The sequence below is a fragment of the Kogia breviceps genome, chromosome 6, assembly GCF_026419965.1.
Source record: "Kogia breviceps isolate mKogBre1 chromosome 6, mKogBre1 haplotype 1, whole genome shotgun sequence".
Taxonomy (NCBI): Eukaryota; Metazoa; Chordata; class Mammalia; order Artiodactyla; family Physeteridae; genus Kogia; species Kogia breviceps.
In genome coordinates, this window is record NC_081315.1 from 85,669,618 (window position 1) to 85,694,011 (window position 24,394).

Here is a 24,394-nt window from a genome sequence, read left to right on the forward strand (position 1 = left end):
CCGCGCTATGTGGGCGGCTGCTGCTGTCCAGAAGGTCTGGGAAAGAGAACGAGCGAGCAGACAGGAGGGGCCTCGCCCGGTGGGCGGGGTACGGGGCGGGGCCATGGCCTAATCCGGGAGGCGGGAGCTGCGGACGGACTTGGAAAGGAAGCCGGGGCGAAGGGGAGAGGCTGGACCAGGCTTAGGTGGGCGGGTCAGGGGGCGGGGTCACTGGATGTGCCTCCTGCCAGTGCGGGCGGAGCCGGGGGCTAAACGGGGAGAGGCAGGGCCGAGCGGAGGTGGGTGGGGCCTGAGGGGAGGGTCCCTGGCGGGGCGGGGTGAGCAGCGCGCGGGGGCTGAGCCCAGTCAGTCTGTCAGCGCGCGGGCTCCAGAGCTGCTCTTCGTGCCGGAGTCCGGGACGCGGCGCCCCGGGGGAGGAGGGCGAAGGGACGCGGCGATGGCTCCGCCGGGACTCTTGGAGTCCACTGTCCTCGCCGCTGCTGTCTTCGTGGGAGGCACCGTGAGTTCGCCGCTCGTGGCCCCGGGTGAGTGCCCTGTAGCGAGCGGCCGGGGCGCGCAGGAGGAGGCGAGGGATCGGGACTGTAGTCCCGATACTCCTCTAGCTGCCGTGGTCCCGGCACAGCCGTGGGATCCCGGCGCTGAACATCTGGCTGTCTGGGGGTGGCCCGGGCCGGGTGCGGCGCGTGGAGATGGCTCCCGTCCCTCCCAGCCTGCTTGGCTCCCGCCTTCCCTCCTCCGAGGTCCCTCCTCCGAGGACCTGTTACCCCCTCGGCCCCACCTCTGAGCTGTCTGGCGTGTAGGGACCCGGCCGGCTCTTGTCTTCCTCGGGAGTCCTTCCGCCCGGGCCCAGCAACCTGGACCCCTGCGGACCCCTTTCCTGCCCTTATCCTCAAAGGCCCCGCGAGCGGAAGATCGTGACACCGGGCACCGGGTGCGCTGTCGCCACCTTCCTCCCCGCTCCTTTTTTTTTTTTTTTTTTTTTAAATCTTAAAACCTTGAGGAGTTACAATTTCTTTCCTTTCCAAGTTTTCATTTAGTTTCGTGGTTGATGGATTCTTGTAACAGGTTGGGGATTTCTGATTTCCTCCCACATATCCTGGATAAATCAGGCTTGGAAAAACGGAAGGCGCGTTTGTAAACTTACCTTTTTGTTTTTCTTCTTTGAGTTGATTCCTGTCACCACGAAAGGAACCTTCTGTGGTCAGAGCAGGAAGCCACCAGCAGAGATGATAAAATGCTGTCCCCAATGATGAACTTGGATCAGTTTTTAATTGAAATCTAAGAAGAGGTGTAACTTTTACCGAAGTCCTTTCTCACACTCTTGTTTTTATAATAATAGACACCAGGGATTCCTTACCACCGAGCCCCCTCTTAATTGCCACTTTACAGCAGTAGTTAAAAAAAAATAAATAAACGTATACCTTCTTGTCCAGCTGGGGTTACTAGAGCCTGGAATCTTACATCAGCAAGCTCTTCCAAGCTTGAGCAGCTCCTCTTCAGTCCAAATAATAAGCAATAACTGGAAGCCTTCCAACCATAACTATCTCCTCCATGAAGACACATATAAGTGCTCTTCACTCCTAAGAAGAATCCATTTGCTTACAGCTATTAAACTGGCTTATCACTCTAGCCTTCACTTTTTGGTGGAAATCAGAATACGTTAGGAAGGGAACATATATCTCCTGAGTCTTTATTAGCAGATCTGTATTTCCTTCAGCCATCCACCCTGAGGAAATGGCCGTTAGTGACATGTATTATTGGATGAGAGATTTTGGTTTTCACCCTGCATTTCATTGCTGAGACAGGTAGATGCATCATCAGGTTCAAATTGGACCCCAGGTTGTAGACAGTACTTAGAGGGCTAGAGTCAGTTGCTCCAGAATTTGAAGAGCTTGACCTGGGAGGGAAACTGTTAAAAATTCAGCACATGATGCATGTAATCAGTCAAAGCAGGAGAAATCATCTGTAGAGTGAGTTTGTGTTTTGATGGATCTTTGAGCAACACACAGCTTTCAGGACTGGAATGTGATGACAAAACTCTTTTTTTTTGTGGTACGCGGGCCTCTCACTGTTGTGGCCTCTCCCATTGCGGAGCGCAGGCTCCGGACGCACAGGCTCAGCGGCCATGGCTCACGGGCCCAGCCTCTCCGCGGCATGTGGGATCTTCCCGGACCGGGGCACGAACCCGTGTCCCCTGCATCGGCAGGCGGATTCTCAACCACTGCACCACCAGGGAAGCCCGACAAAACTCTTAATTACACAGTATAACACTTTAGAAGAATGAGGTATCTAAAAAGGAAAGGGTACAGTGTACAAATGTGCCAGTGTGACTTGAGACCTGTTTTGTGAAGAAAAGATGCTCTGACCAGCCAACATCTGATCCCCATGGAATCTAAGACCGTGTTAATGTTTGTAGGGAATGTTTTAGGGAAGTAGGGAGAAAGATGGGGAGTAATGTTGAGTGCCTGCTATGTGTCAAGCTTTGAGTTGGGCACTTTATATTCATTTTTATACTTATTTCTCAGTTCTGTGAAGTTCTTACTTCCAGTGAGGCACCTGAGGCCCAGAGAGATTAAACAATTGGCCCAACATCACATAGCTAGTGTATCTGTCAACATTCAGTCCTAGAAGCAGAATCACTAAGAGGGGAGTGTGTGTGTGTCTACATGTATCTTTATCTTTGATAACCCAGCCTGCTTGATTCCAAAGTTCATTCTCTTTCCACTATACTGCACTACTCCTCAGAGAGAAAATAGAAAAGAAATCACCTTCAGCCGTCTTGTTGAGATTCTAAGATAAGGAGTTTAGGACATCATAATATTGTAAGCATGGGGTTATCAGAAGATGGGAAGTAGAGAAAAGAAGGACAGTTAAGTGTACAGTGGGTAGTGGCAATGTCTTTGACTTCCTGCCTAGTAGAAGAATCTCATTAAGCTTCTGTCTTAGTAGCAGCATTTGAAACTATATACCACCAGCACCAGAAGGGATGATTTTCCACATCTTGGCTTATTTATGTCTTTTAAGTTCTCTGGTTACTTACGGCTTAGTTTCTCTGCAGACAATGGGCATAGCCTTTGAGTAAGGAGTGAGCTGAAAAGGACCAGGGGCTGGTGAATGAGAGGTGCCCTCTCCTGGGGCTCTGTGGGCTTCCATCCAGCCTCCTGATTCCTCATTAAGATGCTAACGATAAGCTTTATTAAATTCTGGGTTCTCCTTTGGCCAGGTAGCTGCCTAGCTGTATATGTACATTAATCTTAGTCAGTGGACAGAATGTTTTTAGAAGGCACCCCTTGGAGCTTGGGCTTCCGTGCCCAAATTTCATTTAAGGAGAAAATGCAAAATTCGAGGCGTGCCTGTCCTTCTCTATCTCCCCATCCCCACCCCACCCCCGCCCCCAAATAAATAAAACAAACTATTTGGGAGTTTCAGTAGTCACATTTGAATGAGAGAGACCAAAGCCCCAGGTGATAGAGAAAAAAGATTCTTACTTTTTAAAGAATTGTCTCTGATGTTGAAGTTTAATTACACTTTGGGACAAAGAGTCGTTATTTGAAACCGACAAAAAATGATTTAAATTGTCATTGGTTAAAACTATTATGTTGAGTTGTTTCTGAGAATTTTAGGGCAGTTACTTTGGAAATTCTAAAGATTTGGTGGGCTGCTGAAAGCAGGGAGAACAGTGAGTCTGGCTAAAATTGGAATCTGCAGTTAGTACACTGTGGGCCCTTTTCTGAGGAAGGAATGCAGTGTTTATTATACCTGTTTTGTGGCAGGCTCTGGTCTAATTACTCAGATCATTTAATTCTTACAACATCTTGTCAGCTATATAGTTTTATTACTCCATGTATAGATGAGGAAATTGAATTCTGAGAAGTTAACTTGAAAAAGGCACTTACACGTGTAAGTTGGATTTTGACGTTGACTCACATCTATTCAATTCTGAGGCCTATTATTGTTACCAAATCATTTCGTTTTTCTTTAGAGTGAGGAATTTCTTTTTACTGTAAGATATTTATAAAGAATCATTAATAGGGTAATGGCATGATAGAGTAGAAAGAGCACCAAGCTCTAAGTCAGAACCCTGGACTTGAAGTGTGCCTGCCGCTTTCTGGAGTGTGGCTCTCTCTGCCTCCATTTTCTTGCCTGGAAAATGGGTGTGTGCCAACCCCTATCTTTTTCTGCCTTACTGGCTGCTAGTGAGGAGCAAATGAGCTGGTGTCTCTGAAAGGTCTTGGCAAATGGCAGAGTGGTATATATCTTCTACCCTGTGTATCTTTTTTCCTGTATTTCTTACCCAAAGTGCCCATTAGACTAGACTTATAATGTCAACCAAACTGTCTAATAAATGTAGACCACACATGTTTTCATTCTGGAAGTGGTGATGGTTTTGCAGTTATAAGTTCATTGTAAATATATAAAGTCTGGAGTGACACCTCAGATTCATGAGTTTGCTGCCATTGACTGGGAGTTAAGTAGCCAAACCTTTTTTTTCCCCCATTTCTCCTCAGCTAAAATACAGTGCTCTTGGTATTTCTGGATAATTCCCCCAAAGGTCTAAAGTTTTGGGGGAAAGGGAGAGAATAACGCTTGATCTCATTACTCCCAAGATACTTGTCACTGTCAGCCTATTTCTTTCTGGTCTTCTTTGTATGTATTTTCTACTTGGAGGGGACCATAATGCAAAGATACTGTTTTACCTGGTATTTTTTACCTAATGTTATACTTAAAGGTTTCTCCATTTCCCTACACACTCACAAAGTGGCTGCATAATATTCCACTACATGGTTCTCTGTCTTCTACCTCACTGTGCTTCCATTTTAGATTTTAGCTTTTGCTAATTATTTTTAAACGAATTTTAAAACTCATTGTTTAGTGAACATCTATGCAAAGCTTTGTCTGGATATCGATGACTTCCATAGAAAATGGGTTCCTGAAAAGGCAATGTTGGGGTCAAAGGTATTCATGTTTGAGGCCATTGATGCCACCAATCTTAGTGACCTGAAGGTTGTTCCAGTTTACATTCTCACAGCAGTGGTCAAAGGACTCACTTTTCATACCATTGGCATTTTCTCTGAAAAACGTGTTTGCTAAATTGTAAGGCAAAAATTTATACCTTGATTGTTTAAATGTGTATGTCTTTGATCACTAATAGGTTGACTGTTTTCTTCTAGTATAATATTTGAGCCATTTGCACATGGCTGTAATCCTTTACGGACAATTCTGAAATCTGAAAAACTCTGAAAACCAGAAGATTTTTGAGGCTTTTTGCATACTTGGTTGGTGGTGAAACCTAACCTGAACCAGTGTGAATATTGCTAAGTTTTGGCTGCAGTAATACTAATGAGTTTGATTTCTGAGTGTTAAATAATGTGTGCTAAATGCATTGTTACCTTTCTAGAATTACAAAGTCTGAATTTCGAGGCACATCTGACTTCCAGGTTTTCAGATAAGGGATTATGGTCCTGCATTTCCTCTTCCCTGACTCATCTGCTCTTGTTTGTGGTCAGCCAAGTGTAAAACTGCTCAAAACAGTAAAATACCCTATGGAGAAAAAGAGCTCCTCAAATGAGTGGCACTTCGTGAAAAGAAGCACTGCTTTGGTATTTTAGTGGGGAATCTAATAAAGTAAAGATACTTTGGCAAAGCTGAGGTTTCGTCTGTTCTAGGTGGGTTTAGGGATGGGTGCCCATTATAATGGAAACTCTGTTTTTCTCTGCCAGTTTTTGACACAGCTTTCTTTGTAAGGGAGAAAAGAAACGGAATCCGCCCAAGGGACTTTTTGGGGAGGGAAGGTTGGTAGAGGGTGGTGGATATCCCAGGCAAACTGAGTTCCTGTGCCCAGTCATCTCACCTTGAGGATCCTTGTGCCAAACTTGTTGAACTCAGGGATCTCCTATCCCCCTTTTGCATTGCCCCAAGTTTCTTGCCTTCTTGTCTTTGTTCATCTCAGGATCCCAAACAGCTGCCAGCTCTTTCCCGACTCTCCCCTCCCCCCATTTTGTTTGCACACCCCTGGGTATAACTGCATTCCAACCACTAAGAAAGTGCCTATTGTACAGAGGGCAAAGAAATCTTTGAACCACTTTCCTCATCTGTGTTGTGGAGAAAATATGGCAGAGTTGCCTCACTGGCATCATTGTGACAATTACATGAGATAAAAATATAAGGGTGCATTGTGCAGTGTTTGGCATGTAGTAAATGCTAAAAAAATATATTATTATTACTTTGTCCTTAACCAGATACTACCTGTCATAGCTCTCAGATGGGACAAAGTTGCTGGTTGCTCCAGAATTTTCCTTTCGGGGTCTCTGCCGTTGCCTGACGTGTCCCCTGACTCATCTTGCTCCTGAGCCCAGGCTGCTGAGGCTGCGGTGTCATGGGCACGAGGTTGAGGAAGCAAGCTGGGCAGAGCCAAGGTCCCAGGGGAGGAGTAGGGGCCAGTGAGCCTGGAGGGGAGCTCTCGGGGTGAAGGGGATATGTGGGGCTGAGCCATTAGCTACCAAAATTAGGCAGTGAAGGAGAAAAGGAAAAAAAGAAAGAAATGGTTCATCTTTTACAAGGGTAGAATGTGGCAGTTTCTTTGGGAAGAATTCTGAAAAATTCACCAACTGGTTTTTCTTTAGCCAGTGGATCTGTAGCTACAGTCACAAAGTTTTGACAGTTTTCCCCTAGGATTAGTGTAATCATCCCATTGACATCCTGTTTGATTATCCAGGGTTGAACTGGTCATTGTTCATCTTCTCATTGTTCACCGGTGAATGTTATGTTGAAGTAGAATATAATTAGAAATATATATAATATAAATAATAATATATAATATATGATATGTATAATATATGTGTAATAAGAAATATATTTAGTCTCTGTCCTCAGTTCATGACACAAAGTTTCTTGGGATTTCCTAAATGATAGGAGTGTCTTTTCTTTGTGAGGAGCCCCCTTTGAGCGTATGCTAATGAGGGGATTTTGGGTGGTACCCCTGATACCCTCAGGATGGGGCTGGTCACCTGAAGGAGGGTGGGAGTAGAGGGTTGAAACTTTCAGCTGCACCCAGCCACCTCTTCCCAGAGGGGAGGGGAGGAGGCAGGGGGAGGGCCACAGATTAAGCGCTTTAAAAATTTGAATAACAAGACTTGATGGGTTTCTGGGTTGGTGGCCCTATAGAGATGTGTGGAGAGTAGCACACCCAGAGGGCACGGAAACCCCACCCCTTTCCCCATCCCTTGCCCTGTGCACCTCTCCCATCTGTCTGTTCCTGAGTTGTGTCCTTTTATAATCAACTGGTGATCTAGTAAGCAGAATGTTTCCTGGAATTCTGTGAGTCACTCTAGCAAATTGAACTCAAGGAGGGGGTCATTGGAACCTTCAATCTATAGCCAGTTGATCAGAAGTCCAGGTGACAACCTGGACTTAGCATTGGCGTCTGATGGATGGAGGGCCGGGGAGGGCAGTGGGGAGTCTTTGGGTCTGAGCCCTTAACTTGTGGGATCGGATGCTCTCTCCAGGTAGTGTAGGAATTGAGTTAGTTGCTTGGTGGTGTGGGGGAAACACATGCTGGAGTGAGGAGGTAGAACCCTGGAGCATTAAGGCTGACCATCTCCTCAAAGCTTATTTAGCAGACGAGGATACTGGGTCGGCCTAGCCAGGTCTTAAGGGGGTTCTTGACTCTGTCTAGGACATTTCCCACTGTGTGAAAGCTGTCTCTCTGCTGCAGTGGACCCCCCTTTGCTGCTTCTGACAAGGTCTACACTTATACTTGGTCCTCGCGCTCCGGGGCCTGGTTTCTCAGCTCTCTGGATCTGGGGTGAGCAGACCCTGAGAAGAATGACTTTGGCTAACTGACTCCTGAGGGTAATTGTGTCGTTCTTAGTCACGTGATGTTAGCGTCAGAGGGGACTCAGTGGTCCTCTTATAATTCAGCCCTCCCTTTGCAGATGGGGAAGCTTCAGGTTGAGGAGCCTGCGGGAATCAGGAAGGGCCGTAGCCCGTAGTCGAGGAGCAGAATGTTAGATTTGGTGAGGGAGGGCCTGTGTGTGTGTCTTGGTCACTGTCCAAGTCTCAGATCCAAGCACAGGACCCGGAACAGAGCAGATGCTTAAAAACATTTGAATGAATGAAGGAAGGAAGGAAGGAAGGAAAGAAGCCAGGGCTGGAATCCAGGTGTTCTGACTCAGCCCAAGGCGTTTTCTTTAAAATAAAGCGAAGACTTAAGCTTTCCAAAATCTTTGCTTTCCAAAATCATCCCTAAGTCTTAGCTGTTAAGTCTCCTCCCCCCTCTTCCCTTCTGAAATGGAAAGAGGCTGCTTTGTCTGTCAGCCTCTAGGGCTATATTGCTCCGAAAGCCCTGAGGCAGAGACTCTGGTCTAGGAGAAAAAAAGAATGACAATAAAAAAGTAAACAAGTACTGCCTTATCAGGTGAATATGCTGGGACGTCAACACATTTGAAAGTGTTAGTGAAAATTTTCAGTGCAAAGGTTTTCAAAACTCAAATCCATTCATGAAGTTCTTTTCAAAGACAAACTGAATTCAGTTGTGTTGCTGCACCAGTACTTTAAATGCATCTATTAGTTTTACGTATATATATATATATATATATATATATATATATATATATAATATTCCCAATTTTATGATACTTTATACCTTTCCTTTATACCTTTGTTTCACAGGTTAATTCTTTAAATTATTTACTCATTCAGCAAATATTAACCAGGTGCCTTACTGGGGTGCAAGACACTAGGATGAAGTGATGCGAACAGAATAGACAGTCTGTGCCTTTACAGAGCCAGCGCAGGTTATCAGGGAGAATGATTAAACAAGCAATAATGATAAAATGTCATTACTACCTCGATAAGGAAAGTACGGCACAGGGTCAGAGTACCTGACCTGGGGCTGGGGGTGGGACGAGAGTTGAGTACAGGTTGAGTAAGACTTTCTGGAGGAAATGAAGTTTGAATTTATAGTTGTAAAAGTGTCAGCATTAGCCAGGTGAAGGGGACACGTGGTTGTGGAATAGAGGAGGTTAGAACGAGCAAAGTCAGAGCATTCATCCCTACACTTGAGCATGCATCAGAATTAACTAGAATGCTGGTCACAACACAGATAGGTCGCTCTCCCCCTCCTCCAGTGTCTGTAGGTCTGGGAAGGGACTGGAGAATTTGAATTTCTAACTGCTTCCCAAATGATGCTGTGTAAGTATCTTAACCTGGAAATCCATCCCCTCTTCATGGGCTAGTTGTCCTGTTTTCCTGCCATCCTTGAAGCGAGATATAGGATAACACTTCCAGGAAACCCTTCCTAGGCATTCTCAGTGATTTTATCTCCTGTGAATATACATCTCGAGTCCATGAATACATACATGTTGGATCTATTGTCTGTTATTTAACACAGAATCATAGGCAGTTGTTTCCACTATGTTTTGTGTTAACTAGGCAGCAGAGCATATAAGACACACTCAAATATTTGATTACTTCATCAGGTTTATTTCTTGCAACCTCTATGAGGAGCAGTTTGCTCTATTCTGTTTTGTAGAGATGAGGAAACATGTACAGAGGGATAACCAAGATGAAGAGAAGTGAAATGTCTCATTCAAGTCCTAGATGTGGGGAAGCCAAAGCTATATATATGTTCATTGTTCTCAAATGTTCTTTGTTGTTGTTATGTGAAATTGCATGTACTCTATGCTCAGAGCTACTGGTGGAAGGATGGTCTTATATTTATTTACTATTATTTTTTTTTTACTTTTTCATTGTAGGTCCATCTACTGAAAGAGAAAACTAAGGCAGTTTATTTATTGAATGTAGATTTTGTTCTTAGTGGAAAATGAGCGATTATCCAAGGAATTCTTCAGGAATTGTCTATTTACTTTTAGAGTAAATATTTGAAGGGACTAATTCAATTTACATGTAATTAGATTTCGAACTGATTTTTATAAAGTTTTGGTATGAGGGAGATATTTGAAAAAATCTATTTCAGGGCTTCCCTGGTGGCGCAGTGGTTGAGAGTCCGCCTGCTGATGCAGGGGACACGGGCTCGTGCCCCGGTCCGGGAAGATCCCACATGCTGCCGAGCTGCGCGGCGGGAGAGGCCGCAGCAGTGAGAGGCCCGCGTACCAAAAAAAAAAAAAAAAAACGATTTCAGTTTCTTGAAAAGACACATTAAACAATTATGCCATTACCCTTCTTAAGTGGCCAGCTAAGTTTAGCTGAGTAGTCGGACATTTATAAAATGTCACGTGGTAGGTAAGGGTCACAAACAGACAACAAATTCTTTTCAATATCACTAACATGCCAATCCTTCCTCCCCCCATGCATATACGAACATAATGTGGTTCTCTGAGATTCCTGTAATGGGTAAAAGTTGGAAGAATTCACTGGGTTTTCTGTCTCACAATATAACTCGGGAGCACTAATTTTCAAATACTCCAATGGCTCTCCCGTAGCTGGAAGTCTCCAACACAATCATGTGAATTAGTCACATTATAAGAAACGGCAGCCTGGAATTTCCTGGCATTGGTGAAGTGGCAGATGGCTAATGAACAGGCATTCCTTCATTTTTTTTGCATGTTTATGCTATATAGTTGTATGGCCTGAATGCTTCTGAGGCTTCCTCAATTCTTTCCAACCTCCTCCTCCTCTATTAAAGCAAAACACAAAACAACCACCCATGGGAAAAAAAAAAAAAAAAAAAAGAGGCATGGGCTATCATTTAAAGCCAGATGATAGGCCCAAGGAAGCTGGGTTTTGAAGGTAAAACTCATTTCCAATGCATGATTGCCAAGTCAGTGTCTTAATAGTCTTTGCAGGTAAAACATGTAGATATTCCATATAAACAGCATGCAATTCATTTAAAAATGAGGGCCTTCTTTGAGGTACTGTTAGGTGTTGTGTAGGTATATAAAATGAACAACAAACTTGTTCCGTTCTCTACTAACTTGTGATTGAGAAGGGAGAGGAGATAAGCTATGAATACAAGTTGTTACAGAATAAGGAGGATGTATTTGGTATCATCAGAGACCTACAGACAAAGTGCCACGTGGCATCACAGAGGAGAGAGACTTTCCTTCTGATAGAAGGGATGGAAAAGCCTTGAGAGCCTATAACATGGCATTTTAAGCAGACCTTAAAGGGGAGTGTGGGGATGGCAGCCCAGCAAAAGGAACAGTTTGTGCAGAGATATGGAGATAGGTCAGGAGAGGTCAGTGCAGACCCGGTGAGACTGCAGAGGGCAGGTTGAGGCTAGGCTCTGGGGCTCCTGAAACTAGGTGCTTGACTGTGCAGGCAGTTGGGGGCTAAGGATGGGGTGCAGTGGAGGATAGGGGACCAGAAGGGCCCTCAGGCATTGCAGTGTGATGGAAGAGCTCCAGTTGCTGAGCTGAGTAAGACCTGAGTACAAGACATGGCCCCAGTACTTTCTTTTTTTTTTTTATGTAGAAAAGCAATTTATTCCATTATAAGCACTTACACAGTTAGTCATGGAGAGTAACAGGCCTGCTGGTGAAACAGGTCACCCAAAATAGAGATGGTATCAAACTAGTGGTCAAGGACTAACTTCTTAAAAAAAAAAGCAACTCTTATCCAGGATTAATTTAATTTTAAAAACAAATACAAGCTATTGATTCGCTCTTCTCAATTTAACTGGACAGTCTACCTGTGGTATAACTGTCAGGTAAAAACATACATCTTTACAACTTGGTGGTCCCAAGTTTTTTTTTTTTTTTTTTTTAAACCATTTCACAGAAAGGAAAGAAATTAATATGAAAACAGCTCAAGAAATACACTAACAAGCAAAAATATATGGGGAAAGAGGAACACATTGTTTTGACTTAACTGAAGAAACTGAGAGGAGACTGGTCCATGTAAGAAAATGTGTATCCTGGAAAGTTCGGTGTGAAGATTTTAGAGCAGGAATTTATATGACTTGAATCTCCCCTATTTCCTGAATAAAAACGACATCTTGTAGTATTTATACTTCATGGCTCAGACACCTACCTTACTTGGCTCTATTTCTTACTCACTCTAGCATTTACTTAAATGAGTCAGAAAAACATGGGGATACAGCATAAGAAGAAAAATAACCACACACAATATTCCCCTTTTTGTGGCTACTTTAGACCTCTGTTACTAGAAAATTCCTGAAGAAAATTTAAATATAAGTCTGTGGCTTTGCTGAATCAAGAAGCCCCCAGTTAATATTTAGAAAACACCTTCTGTTTGGACTAAGAACATTGTTGATAGAACTTATTATAGAGGGATAACCAAAGTCTGTGTCTCAAAACCAGTGTTAAATCAATCTCAGGGTTGAGAGGAAGAAAAGGGGAGTCTAAAATCTCAAGACGTGCAGACATTCTCTAGGATCCTTGTCCTTCTGGATCCACACTTCCTTCAGGGTCTTCATCATTACAAATGTTCTCTGCCATTTGCCAAACTTGCATGATATTGTCTTCTGATACAGAACAAATCACCCAAGGTTCATTGGGATTCCAGGAGAAATCAGATTTCTTGGCAATGTGACCACCATTAATAAACAACAACTCTGGTGGCCCATCTTCTGCATCTTCCGGGGACTGTTCCTCTCCAATTTTACTTAAATCCCAGACATTCAGTCTGCGATCAGTACCACTGGAAGCCAAAATAGTCTCATTGTGAGGTGACCACTGAACCTGGAATATTTCATCCTTCTGTGATTCAAAGGAATGCAACTTAAGTTTCAGATTTCTCAGATCCCACAAGGCAACAGTCTTGTCAGCTGATCCTGTGGCAAGAATGAACTCACTATAAGGATTGAAAGAAAGGCAGTTCACTTCAGCAGTGTGAGCATCAACTGAGTGGCTTGGTTTGGAAGTATTGTTTGAACGAGTATCCCAGATCATAAGTTTCTGATCATCAACAACTGACCCAAACAGAGACTCATGGAGCAGATGCCAGGAGACCTCTTCTACTACTGCTGTATGCCCTGTAAAGATGGTCTTCGCATCCACAACTTTTCCTTCCTTTGGAACAGCACTGATGTCCCATAGGCAGATAGTATGGTCATCTGAAGCACTAAGTAAGTGCCCACTGAGATTTGGGTTCCAAGAAAGCCCGTAGCCTTCCTTCTGATGTCCACGGAGACACAAGTCTGGGTTGCACTCTCCAGAAGGGTCTGGTTTAGAAGGATGTTTCGTATAGTCAAAAACAAGAACATCACTGGATGGAGTCTTTGTGGCAATGATGCAAGGGTTCTGGGGCATATAGCGTGCCCTGTTTACTTCTCCTTCATGGTTGATCTTGATTTCTATTTCAATTTTTCCACTAACCGAGCCCAAACCTCCAAATTCTCCTTTTTCACTGTCGTAGTGTGACTCATCCAACTGAGCATCATCATTAGGGAGCTGCACTCTGGCTATCACAAGGTGGTTTTGTTCATCTGACGTGTGTGTCCCCAGGACAAATCGATGAATACTGAAATCTTTCCCTTCTGGTCTGGTTACATCAGGAAGCCACTGTGCAGTTAGGCTGGGCCACTCCAGAGCATGGGTCATCACCAAATCGTAAAGAAAAGGAGTGTTCTTTTTCCATATTTTGTATTCTTCATTGATCACACGTTCTTCTACTGCGTCATCAAAGGCTGCTTCCTTGTCGGCCGTGGCGGGCAGACAAGCCAGTGGGATCAGGTTGAGCTTTGCGAGAGGCGTGGGCCCCAGTACTTTCAACAAGGCCATTGAGATTGCTGTGCTGTTTCCTCATCTGGAGAAAAGGGGGAGGGTTAGGGGTGGGCAGGGAGAGGGGGAGGGAAGGAGAGGGAGAGAGAATGAATATACCCGTTCTTTATACATCTCAAAGTTGTTTGGAGGATCAAACGAATAATGTAGTCCTTTGTAAGTAATACAAATATGACCTATATAGTGTATAGGTTTAATATAATGCGTATGATGTATAGACAGAAACAAGTTTTCAAAGTTTGCTGGGAAATTAGAACCGTGAAGTAAGTGCAGTGTATATCGTCTTGGTGGTGTGAAGGCCAGAAAGTGCTCATGAATGGTAAAGGCTAGAGTAAATCCTCTGAAATTGTATAAATCATCTTGCCTCTTGAATTCTTCATTGCTTAACATTTATTTTTAGAGGACTGTTGTGCATGTCCAGCTTTTGCGCTAGCTATTGTTGGTCAAGTTCTCATTGTTTTCTTCTCTCTCCGGGCGAGCTCAGGTCAGGAGGGCAGTGCTGGCCATCAGTGTTTAGGGTCGTGTCTTTAAATAAAACACGCAGATCAACACTGCATTGATTTATAAAACCCTGCTTGTCTAAGGGCTCTATCTCTCTGTCACTTTTGGCAAGTCCGTTTTCTTAGTCCCTTGATTTCTTATAACGTGACCGAATAGATTTGGGGGAGGAAAAATAACTCACTTGAAAGTAATTTAGTGTACATTCGGTGCTTTCATATTATGGACGTGGTGCTTGCAGAGGCAGAGGACTTGGTGTGTCTTAGTGCCTGGGAGCCAGTGGGATAGGAAGCGGGGAGTCTTCAAGGAAGGAAGGAGAATTCTTTTGCTTGAACCATAGGATAAAGTAGTTGATCTTTTCCATGTCATTCAGTGATGCACCTTGATATATAAATCAGACTCTTGACTTTGAGTCAATGTGGTATAATAAAGGCTATATATATGTGTGTGTGTGTGTGTATATATGTGTGTGTGAATATATATGTGTGTGTGTGTATATATATATATATATATTTGGGTTTTGTCCCATGTTCCTAGCACAAAACTCATGAACCCTTGGAATTTCCTGAGTGATAGGAGTGTCTTTTGTTATTCTTAATGAGCCCTTTAGACTATACCTGAGTTCACCCTAATGAATGGGCCTCTTGGTGGGCCCTTAGATAGCTTCAGGATGAGGGCAGGTTGTCAGAGGAACCAACTTTATGATTATAGTGGGTTGGAACTTTTAGCTGCATCCCCTGAACTCAGGGAGGGATGAGGTTTTGACGATTGAGTTAATCACCAATAGCCAGTGACTTAATTAATCATGCCTGTGTAGTGAAATTTCTTAAAAATTCGATACAAACTCTGAAACAAGGAGGCTAAAGGAGCTGCTGGGTTGGTGAACCCATGGATGTGCTGGGAGGGTGCTGGGTCTGGAGAGAGCATGGAAGCTCTATGCTACCTCCCCTCCCCACCCCCAATTCTTTGCCCTATGCATCTCTTCCATTTAGCTGTTCCTGAGTTGTATCCTTTATAATAAAATGATAATAATAAGTATAGCGCTTTCCTGAGTTCTCTGAGCCATCATAGCAAAGTGTCAAACCTGAGGGAGATGATGGGAAGCCCTGACTTTGTAGTGGGTTAGCCTGGTTAAGTGGTTAGATGCCATTTGCTGCCCGTGTCTAACGTGGGGTTTGCACTAACTCCAGGCAATTGGTGTCAGAAATGAATTGCATTGCAGGACACCCAGTTGGTGATGGAGAATTAGTTGTTGGAAAATGAAGCAGTCAAGTCTTTCTTATTGTGAAATATCAATGCATAATATTAAAACATTGTGGCTGTAATAATCTCTGAAATTATGGTGGTTTACTATTTAAAGACTGAAAAGTCCTTTAAGAAAAAAGTATAGTGGGAAAGAAAAAAAGTTATCAGGCCAGTGCCTTATTATTTATGTATTTACATTGTGTTTTATAGTGTAATAAAGTAGAAGTTACACCACTCTGTGGTTTCCATTGACCCGTCTCTCCTAAGGTGTCGACCAAAGATTTCATAGCCTTGTCTCTGCCTTCAGTCAGTGGAAATATCTCATACGTAAGTATTATGGATTGCAGTTATAGGTTGTCTCCTCACTAAGGGATTTTCAGAGCTTTGGTTTACCTCCACAGCATTAATATTACTATTAGGATAAGCCACAGGAAATTACCAGTATTCTACTGTTTTTGACCTACAGTGACAACAGTTTCATATGGTTCAAACTTAAGAGGAATTAAGTTCTTATTGACTTTCTATCTGCAGTTTAAAAAAAACCCAACAACTATTGTGACTGCCATCAAGACATTTAAGGGACTTCCCTGGTGGTACAGTGGCTAAGACTCCCCGCTCCCAATGCAGGCCGCCCGAGGTTCGATCCCTGGTCAGGGAACTAGATGTCACATGCCACAGCTAAAAGTTAACATGCCAGCAACTAAGATATCCTGCATTCCGTAAGGAAGATCCTGCACACGGCGACGAAGATCCCACATGCTGCAACTAGGACCCGGTGCAGCCAAATAAATAAATATTTTTTAAAAAAAGGCATTTGAGAAAATACTAAAAGGCAAAAAAGAAAAAAATATATACTCCCAAGTTCCACCAACAAAAGATACAAAATACTAAAAAGAAAATAAAAATAACTTGTAATCTCACTACTCAGAGATAACAGGCAATAGAGCTTAGAGTATGGGGCTCTGGAGCCAGGCTGCCTGGATTAAAAACTCACCTCTGCTATTTGCTAGCTGTGTGACCTGGTATAAGTTACTTGACCTCTCTGTGCCGTAGCTTTGTGTAAACATTTTGGTACTTTTTCTTTCAAAATACTGAGATGGGACTTCCCTGGTGGCACAGTGGTTAAGAATCTGCTTGCCAATGCAGGGGGCACGGGTTCGACCCCTGGTCTGGGAAGATCCCACATGCCGCAGAGCAACTAAGCCCATGCGCCACAACTTCTGAGCCTGCGCTCTAGAACCCGTGAGCCACAACTACTGAGCCCGCGAGCCACAACTGCTGAAGCCCTCGCACCTAGAGCCCGTGCTCCGCAGCAAGAGAAGCCACTGCAATGAGAAGCCCGAGCACCGCAACCAAGAGTAGCCCGCACTCGCTGCAACTAGAGAAAGCCCATGCGCAGCAACGAAGACCCAACGCAGCCAAATAAATAATTAAAAAAAAATTCGTCTCAATAAAACTGAGATCATGTTAGCTCAAAATATTGCTTTGTGTTAATTTCTTCACTTAACATTTTTTTTAAACAATTTCGATCATTTTGGAAAAGGGATATGGCAAATCCAATCCCTTCATACAAATAGTTTCTATTGTTTTAAAACAAAGGGAAGTTTAGGATTTTCAGTAAGTAATCAGCAATTTCAACAGTGTGGAGTGTAGATCAGATGGCTTTTTGATTTTGTTCCTTATAATGGTAGCAGGATTTTTTTCTTTTGAAGTAGGTATTTAATGCCAAAAAAATAGATAAGTTGACCTGGAGAGACTGTAACTTAAATGCACCTTCTCTTCCCAATAGTTGACTCACTAGGGAAAACCATTCTCTCATTTTAGGTTTCTTATTGAAATAGATGAGTAGTGATTACTCATAGATTCTTCTACTCAAGACACTAACTCAACATAGATATGAGCTATGATTAATCCCATTTTGTGGAACTTTACTGAATATCAAAGCTGGTAACTCTCACAGGCAATTGAGCACAGAGTATGGAGCTCTGGAGCCAGGCTGCCTGGATTAAAATCTCACCTCTGCTACTTGGCTAGCTGTGTGACCTGGTATAAGTTACTTGACCTCTCTGTGCTGTAGTTTTCCTATCTGTAAGATGGGGTTGAAAACAATAGTGCCTACCTCATAGGGTTATTGTAAAGGTTGAACAAGTTCATACCTGTAAAGTGCTTGGAATAGTAATTATACAAAGTATGCATCAGTACGTGACGAATATTAATAGTATTCTTCTAAGTGTCTTACCCTTGCTACCGGTTTTCAGAGTTCTTATTTGAGTTTCAGACTACTGACGTTTATTTATTTCCCTTAAATCAGGTTCTCTGTATCTAGGGTTTTCCTAATTACTTCTGTTTAATCTTGCCTTTGTTTGCCTTTTCCGAAATGGTCTTTATTTTCTATCTTAGTTCCTGTTCCTTTGCTCTCTCTAACAGCCCCAGGGGAGAATTCCCGACAGAGGACTTCATGACTTCCCCAGGACAGGACCGTGGCCCTCCACATATACCATCTCTGCTCGCCAGTTCCCATATTCGCACAAGGTTGGCCACGTGCCTGTCTAGCAGGAACACTGCCTGACTTAACCTGTGACTAATTGGAAAACCCTGCATTTAGGACTTTTGTAGTTTTCTGTTTAATTGTTACCCCTTCCTGTTCCTGGAAGGAAGAGAAACTGGACTGATGTCAATGTTATGGGAGCTGCAGACTGGCCCCCGCGGTGCCGCCTTGGGCAGCTGCTCCCTCACCTCCAGGGTTTAAGGTATTTCTCTGCCCCCCACATTTAACTCTGCCCCTCCAGTTGGGCTCACGTGCTTCAGTGTCTATTCCTGTCTGTTGGCTTTGTATTCCCAGCTGAGCTGGAAGCTTTGTGAGGATAGCAGTGTTTACACTTATTACCACTGATAACAAGCATCACAGCAATGCTAGCTAATGTTTATTGAGCATTTACTCTGTTCTAGGACCTCGGCTAAACCTGAGTTCATATCATTACTGCTCAGAAACCATTCTATTATCTGTATTTTAGAGATGAGGAAACTGAGGCACTGGGAAGTTAATGGACTTGCCTGGGGTCTCACAGGCAGGAAGCAAGAAAAAGCTAGCTTCTGCTTTTTGCCTTCTTTCTTTCTAGGGAGCAGCTTTGGTTGAGAGCTTGGGCCCTGCTTGCAACAGACCTTGGTTCAAATCCTGGCCATTCCCCAGATGAGTGACCTTGACCTCAATACTTTGTTCTTTAATGTCTCCATTTCTAAGATGGGTTTCATTGCAACACCTATCTAAGAGTCCTGAAGGTTAAAAAAAAAAAAAAAAAAAAAAAGATAATGCGAGTAAAGATGCCCAGCTCAGAAATAAGCACTCGGTAGAGGTTTGCTGTTCTTACTGATTGGTGGTAGAGTGGTTGAACTCCCAGAGGCCCTGGATGTGGGATGGTGAACCCCTAACACACCCCTGGAGAATCAGTCACTAACTCCCTCTCTCCCTCTGTAGGGCCAGTCACCCGGCTGTTTTCCCTTTTGAAGCCCATCCGGCTCGGCACCACCCCCTAGTTTTCCCACGTGGGTAGTTTGTGTTGTCTTCTGCACGGTAGAAATTACTTGGCTGTACTCCCACCCTGGCAGGGGCGGGTTGTAGCCAGAAACCGGGGACCTAGCTCCTGGTGGCCTGGTCCTCTGAGTCAGCGCCCTCTCTGTGGAGCTCCAGGGCAGTCACTGGTTCCTACGGGAACCCCCTCCTCCCTGGGCCCCCCTCTTGCAGTTTCTGGGAGAAATAGACTATCTGGGCCTGTCCTCTCCCCATTTGGTGGTTTTGTCCTGGCACTTGCTGGTTAGCTTCCTCCCGTAGTTTAAATAATTTCTAACCTAGTCCCTGCTTGGCCTCTTGCGAGGAATGTTCAGGAACAGATCTGTTAGGGATTGCATCCCTGTGGAAAGAGGGCAGCGTCTTTGGTATGTCAGGGTATGTCAGCTCCGCGCCTTGACGCACGCGGCAGTGTGGAATATGATGGAGTCCTGTGAAAATCCAGTGGAGGGCCAGTTCCCAAAGCTGGGCTTGGGAGCGTGCTGCCATTTGTGGCCTTCCTTTGAATCTTTGCTAACTGGAACCTTCTGTTGATTTTGATGAGTACAGGGGTTTGCTGGTATATTTACATCTTTTGGAAAGGTCTTACCCAACAAGTGGGTAAAGCTATGGGGTGGATCAGTCGTCCAGCTCTGAAAAGAACTTATTTATATAAGTTTTTAAAAGCTGTCAGCATTTGGCAAATGAAGGTACAAGTGCATTGGACCTTCTGTCCCACCAAATAGCGTCTTAACAAAACTGCTGATCCAGTTGCAGTGAAAGTGGACACTTGATCAGTAATCGAGGAACCCTTCTGGAGGGATGGAATCTGCTTTCAGAATTCACAGGTTGCATGTGGCAAAAGTTTAAGGTGCTCCTACTGTGTTCCAGGAACTGTGATAGGGGTTCAGGGTACAATGATAGGACATTCTCCTTGCTACTTGGGGAAACAGGAGTGTTTGGCTTAAATCAGGCTTTTCCTGCAAGTTCTGTCACCCACGTTGGGTTTCCTAACGTTGACCACAGTATGCCCAAGAGATGTGCTTGTAGTGAAGTGGGTGGTGGGTGCTGTCAGTGGCTCTTGAGTGTTGGTTCTTCTGCCTGGCTCATTTCTATATCTCCCCAGTGAAGTCATGTTAGACCACCGATTTATTTGCCAAATGAGGATCTCATCCGCCCTCTTGGCTACTTCCTTGGGATTAGACATTTCAGATAAGACAATGACAGCATCAAGTGTCATCTGAGCAGAAACTTTTATATGATGTCTCTAGCTAATAATGTATGTGATTGAAGATTTTCTTTTGCCTTTTCCATTCTTTCTTTCCCTCCCTCCTTCCCTCCCTTCTTTCTTTCTGAAAGATTTTTAGATGCCATGCAACTAACATTGTTAGCACAAATTATGTTTGTGACAACTATTGAATTGCTTCGAAGTATAATTGTTTGTGATAATGTGAAATGTGAAAACATACCTGTGAACACGATGCTTTTCAATAGATAGAAAAAAGTCTTCCTTTTACTTCCATAATAGTTATGGAGCAGTAAAATAGCATTCTACTTTAGAGTGATCTTTTGCTTTTTGTAGTAGAAATTAATATCGGGAAATTTTATGCTGCTGAGAATATTTTAAAAAATGAAGTCAATACAAATTTATCTTGCTGTAGCTGACTTTAATACTTTCTCATGAAGGTGATTCTTATATTTAACAAGATGCATGCAGATTCCAATGTTTATCACACATGATAGGGTCATTTGGCGAGAGGCACCTTTTTAGTGTTGAAGGGCATTCGGGTGGGTGGATGCAGACCTGGGCTCCAGCCCAACTCTGTGGTCAACTGGTGATGGTTTAACCCACCTGTTTACTGTGAGGCATGTGTCACTTACTAGGTAAAACTGAAAACCAATCTCCACTCTTAACAGACGCTGCTAAACAATGTGGATAAGAGTGCAGGGCTCTGGGGTCTCGAGGCTTGGCTTGAATCCTGTCCCAGTATATGTTAGAACTTGTTATTGAACCCCCATGGGCCTTATTTTCCTCATCTGCACATGGGAATAATGAACCTACCTTAAGATGTGGAAATGAAATGGAATTGTGCACGAAGCACTGCAAACACTTGGTAAATGCTGCCCTACAGTTACCTTAACGTAGCCACTCATTCTTTATGACACACCACCTTTAGAAAAGAATCTGAAGTGATTATTAAATTTCTGAAGTCCATTGCTTTGCAGTCATATCAAGCAAATGTCTTTTAAAAAATTCTAATTTTTCTTGAGTTGATGTAATTTACAATTTGAAAGGTGAGGAAGGGTCTACAGTCAAAGTCTCACTCCACTCCTGTCCTCCAGCCACCCACCCACCCCATCTCCAGGAGACTGACAGTGCTACAGTAAAAATCCCCAAATGGACAACACTGAAAATAGCAAGAGAAAGAGGAGAGGCAGAGGAAGGGGTAGGAGAATAGGAAAAGAGGAGTGGGGAGATTCAGCTGGGGTCCACACTGCTGAGCTCTCCCGGTCCCTGCAGCCCCTTGGGCATCGCCCTCGCTTATTCCCCTCTCTGAGGACCCCATGATATGCCCCACCCCTTGAAGTCCCTTGGGACTCCTCAGCCTTTTCTGTCTTAGAGGCATGGCGGGTGACTTCCTGGCCTGTATCCCATTGCAGACACTGGCAAGCTGACCTTTGCCCCATGTGGGGTGAGCTCAGGTCAGATGAGCCTTCTGTGTCATCTGAATGCAAACCACTGTTTGAAGTATTCTGGAAGATTCAGAAAGAGTCCAGAAGTTGAGATCGTTGACTTCTCAAAACACTGGTGTCCTAAACTGAATCCCTCCCCAAGGAGTAGCTGTGGGGCTGTAGCTCTTTTCTGTTTTTTTCAATCTTTTGGTGCTCTTGAAGAATTGGTAAATCCAAGACAGTTGTGGAGAATGCTAGGGACTTTCTCTTACCCTGCAAAGTTAGTTTTCCCCTTCTAGTCTAAATGGAAACCTGAGATGGTAAATATTTATAGTTTCCATCATAATTTTTGTATCTTTGTTTCTTTATATTGACATCACCCCAGTTTTGGTTCTTTGTTCTTGTAGCTACCTGGGGTTCAGGAGTAATTCAGTTTTGTCCCCAAACCTCCTGCCTGTCAAGAATGTTTGTTCCCTTTTTTGTCCAGTCAAATTAAGTTTTTCTTTTGAAACCTAATATAAAGTCCTTTTTCTTCCTGAATCCACACTAATTATTTCCCTTCTCAACCCCTATGGTACTTATACAAAGGAACTGCAGATCAGGGGAGGGTTGTGCTCCAGACATTCCTTTTTGAGTAATTGGGTTAGAAATTGAAATGCATTTTCCCATTAAAAATAATAATTAGGCTCCCATAAAGGGTATTTAAAAATGATAAAATGGGACTTAGTGAACTTTTATTACAGAAGAGTTGAAAGTAAGGTGGACTGCTGTACACTAACCACTTGGTTTCAATATTTTGCCATATTCACTTGCTCACCCTTTCTATCTGCCCATCCACCCATCCACATACCTCCATCTACCTACTTTTTTTGCTGAACTATTTGAAATCAAGCCGCAGACAGTGTTAATTTCACCCTAAATCCCTCCGCCATCATCTTGTAGGATTAAGGACTTCCCTCAACATAACTGCAATACCACGATCATAGCTAAAAAAATAAACAATACATTTGTACTACCGTCTACGCCATTTTCCTGTTGACCTCAAAATATCCTTTACTGCTGTTTTAAAATTTTTATTATTGTTTAGAATTTGGAATCAGGCTCCAATCGAGGTTTACTAACTGCATTTTGTCCTATTAGTTTCTAACAAAAGCTATTTGAAGCCACATTTAGCCAAGTACTGGGGGAGGGAAGGAACTTTCCTGGGCACAGGTAGTATGTTGAAATCTTTGTGGAATCGCCCCTCCCTGTTTTCCTCTCCCACAGTTAATGCCTGTCTCCGGATCCTGGGGTGCTCCTGCTCCCCTGAGCTCTCCATTGTGGCCAGACCCCCAGCCCCAGGGCACAGGGACCTCTTAGCCAAATGCATCTGTAAATCAGGGGTTCATAGCCGGACATTGCTGATTTATGCATGTTTTGCTGGGGAAGCCTTCTGGGCCTCCATCTGTTCCCCTAGTGGTTTTTGCTGTCCAGTATCAAGAGTTTTCCAGCATCAGTGGAGCATTTCAAGGAATTTGACATGATAGAGGTAACTGAGTAGCTGTATGCTTTGGGAGGGACTTTGTATCATGGGTGAGTAGACTCTGGGCAAGTGGGTCCTGTCTGGATGTCCCTCCCTGCCTAGTCACAGCTGCGGAGTTGGGGTGGGGGGAGGGTGGGACCGTAGCAGCTGCTTATCTGGGAGTCATTTGGAAGTTGGCAGCTGCCTGAAGTTCCACTACAAAGTTTAGCACTTACTTATATACTGACTTCCATTGTTTTCCAGTTTCCATATAAGCTCGTTTGTTCTCTTCATACATTTTAAGTTTTTAAAATTTGGGCAAATGCTGTGTCTCAATCACTGGTGCTGGGGGAATATCTTAAAAGCTCTGTGGTTTCCGTTATCCCCACAGATAAAACCAGAAACAGTTTGGAGATGATTTTGTTTTGTGGAGTTTGCTTTGCATTCTCCCCTTTCATTAGTGTACATAATTGATTTAAAACGTGTTTAAACAATTAGCTTAATAAAGGGGGTTGTTTTTCAGGAGCTAGTAGATCTTAGCTCTGCCAGAGTAGGATTGAGAGGCTCTGTCCTGAAACAGTATCTGCCTGGGTTTTCCTCTGGGTGCTTACCAGTTTTCAACCATGTGACCCTGGGCAAGTGACATACCCTCCCTAACTTCCAGCTTCTCTGTGTAAAATAATAGTACCCACCTCATAGGGTTGTGACCGTCAGAAACCCTTGGGGCCCATGGCCTAAACTCTAAATATGTAAGTCCCCCTCGAGAGATCTGATCAAATATATTAATGATTATGCAGCAGACTCAGCGGAATAGGGGTTGTAAATAGCCTCACATCAGATCAGAACAGGTTTTGCTACCAATGAATTTGTCAGATTTGGTTTTGCTATGAAATGAGTTATACAACTTTTTGTTTCAGAGTTTTTTGGGTTTTGCCTTGTGGACACGGGAGGGTAGGCTTGTGTTTTCCTCTCCAGTAGCATCAACTCAGAGTGAATATGGAGAGGGCTGGAAAAGGTTGGGGAGTATGGAATTTTGAGAACCAGGAAGGACATTGGTTCCAGCACATAATTTTTTTTAAATGGTTAATAATTTTCTTTTTAAAAAAATATTTATTTATTTATTTGGTTGCTCTGGGTGATAGTTGTGGCTCGAGGGCTCTGTAGTTGCGGCATGTGAACTCTTAGTTGCAGCATGCATGAGGAATCTAGTTTCCTGACCAGGGATCAAAC

At 43.6% G+C, this 24,394-nt stretch overlaps 1 protein-coding gene and 1 pseudogene across 1 annotated transcript in view; one reads left to right on the forward strand and one right to left on the reverse strand.

Moving 5' to 3' along the window:
* Positions 1–326: 326 nt before the first annotated feature.
* The window catches only part of RELL1 (RELT like 1), a 66,637-nt gene continuing 42,569 nt past the window's right edge, over positions 327–24,394 (forward strand). Inside the window, exon 1 of the mRNA XM_059067620.2 lies at positions 327–524. Coding sequence (XP_058923603.1) covers positions 437–524 — 88 coding nt within the window. The 5' untranslated portion in view covers positions 327–436. The remainder of the gene's footprint in view (positions 525–24,394) is intronic.
* LOC131758949 (histone-binding protein RBBP4 pseudogene) lies at positions 12,183–13,673 on the reverse strand (annotated as a pseudogene).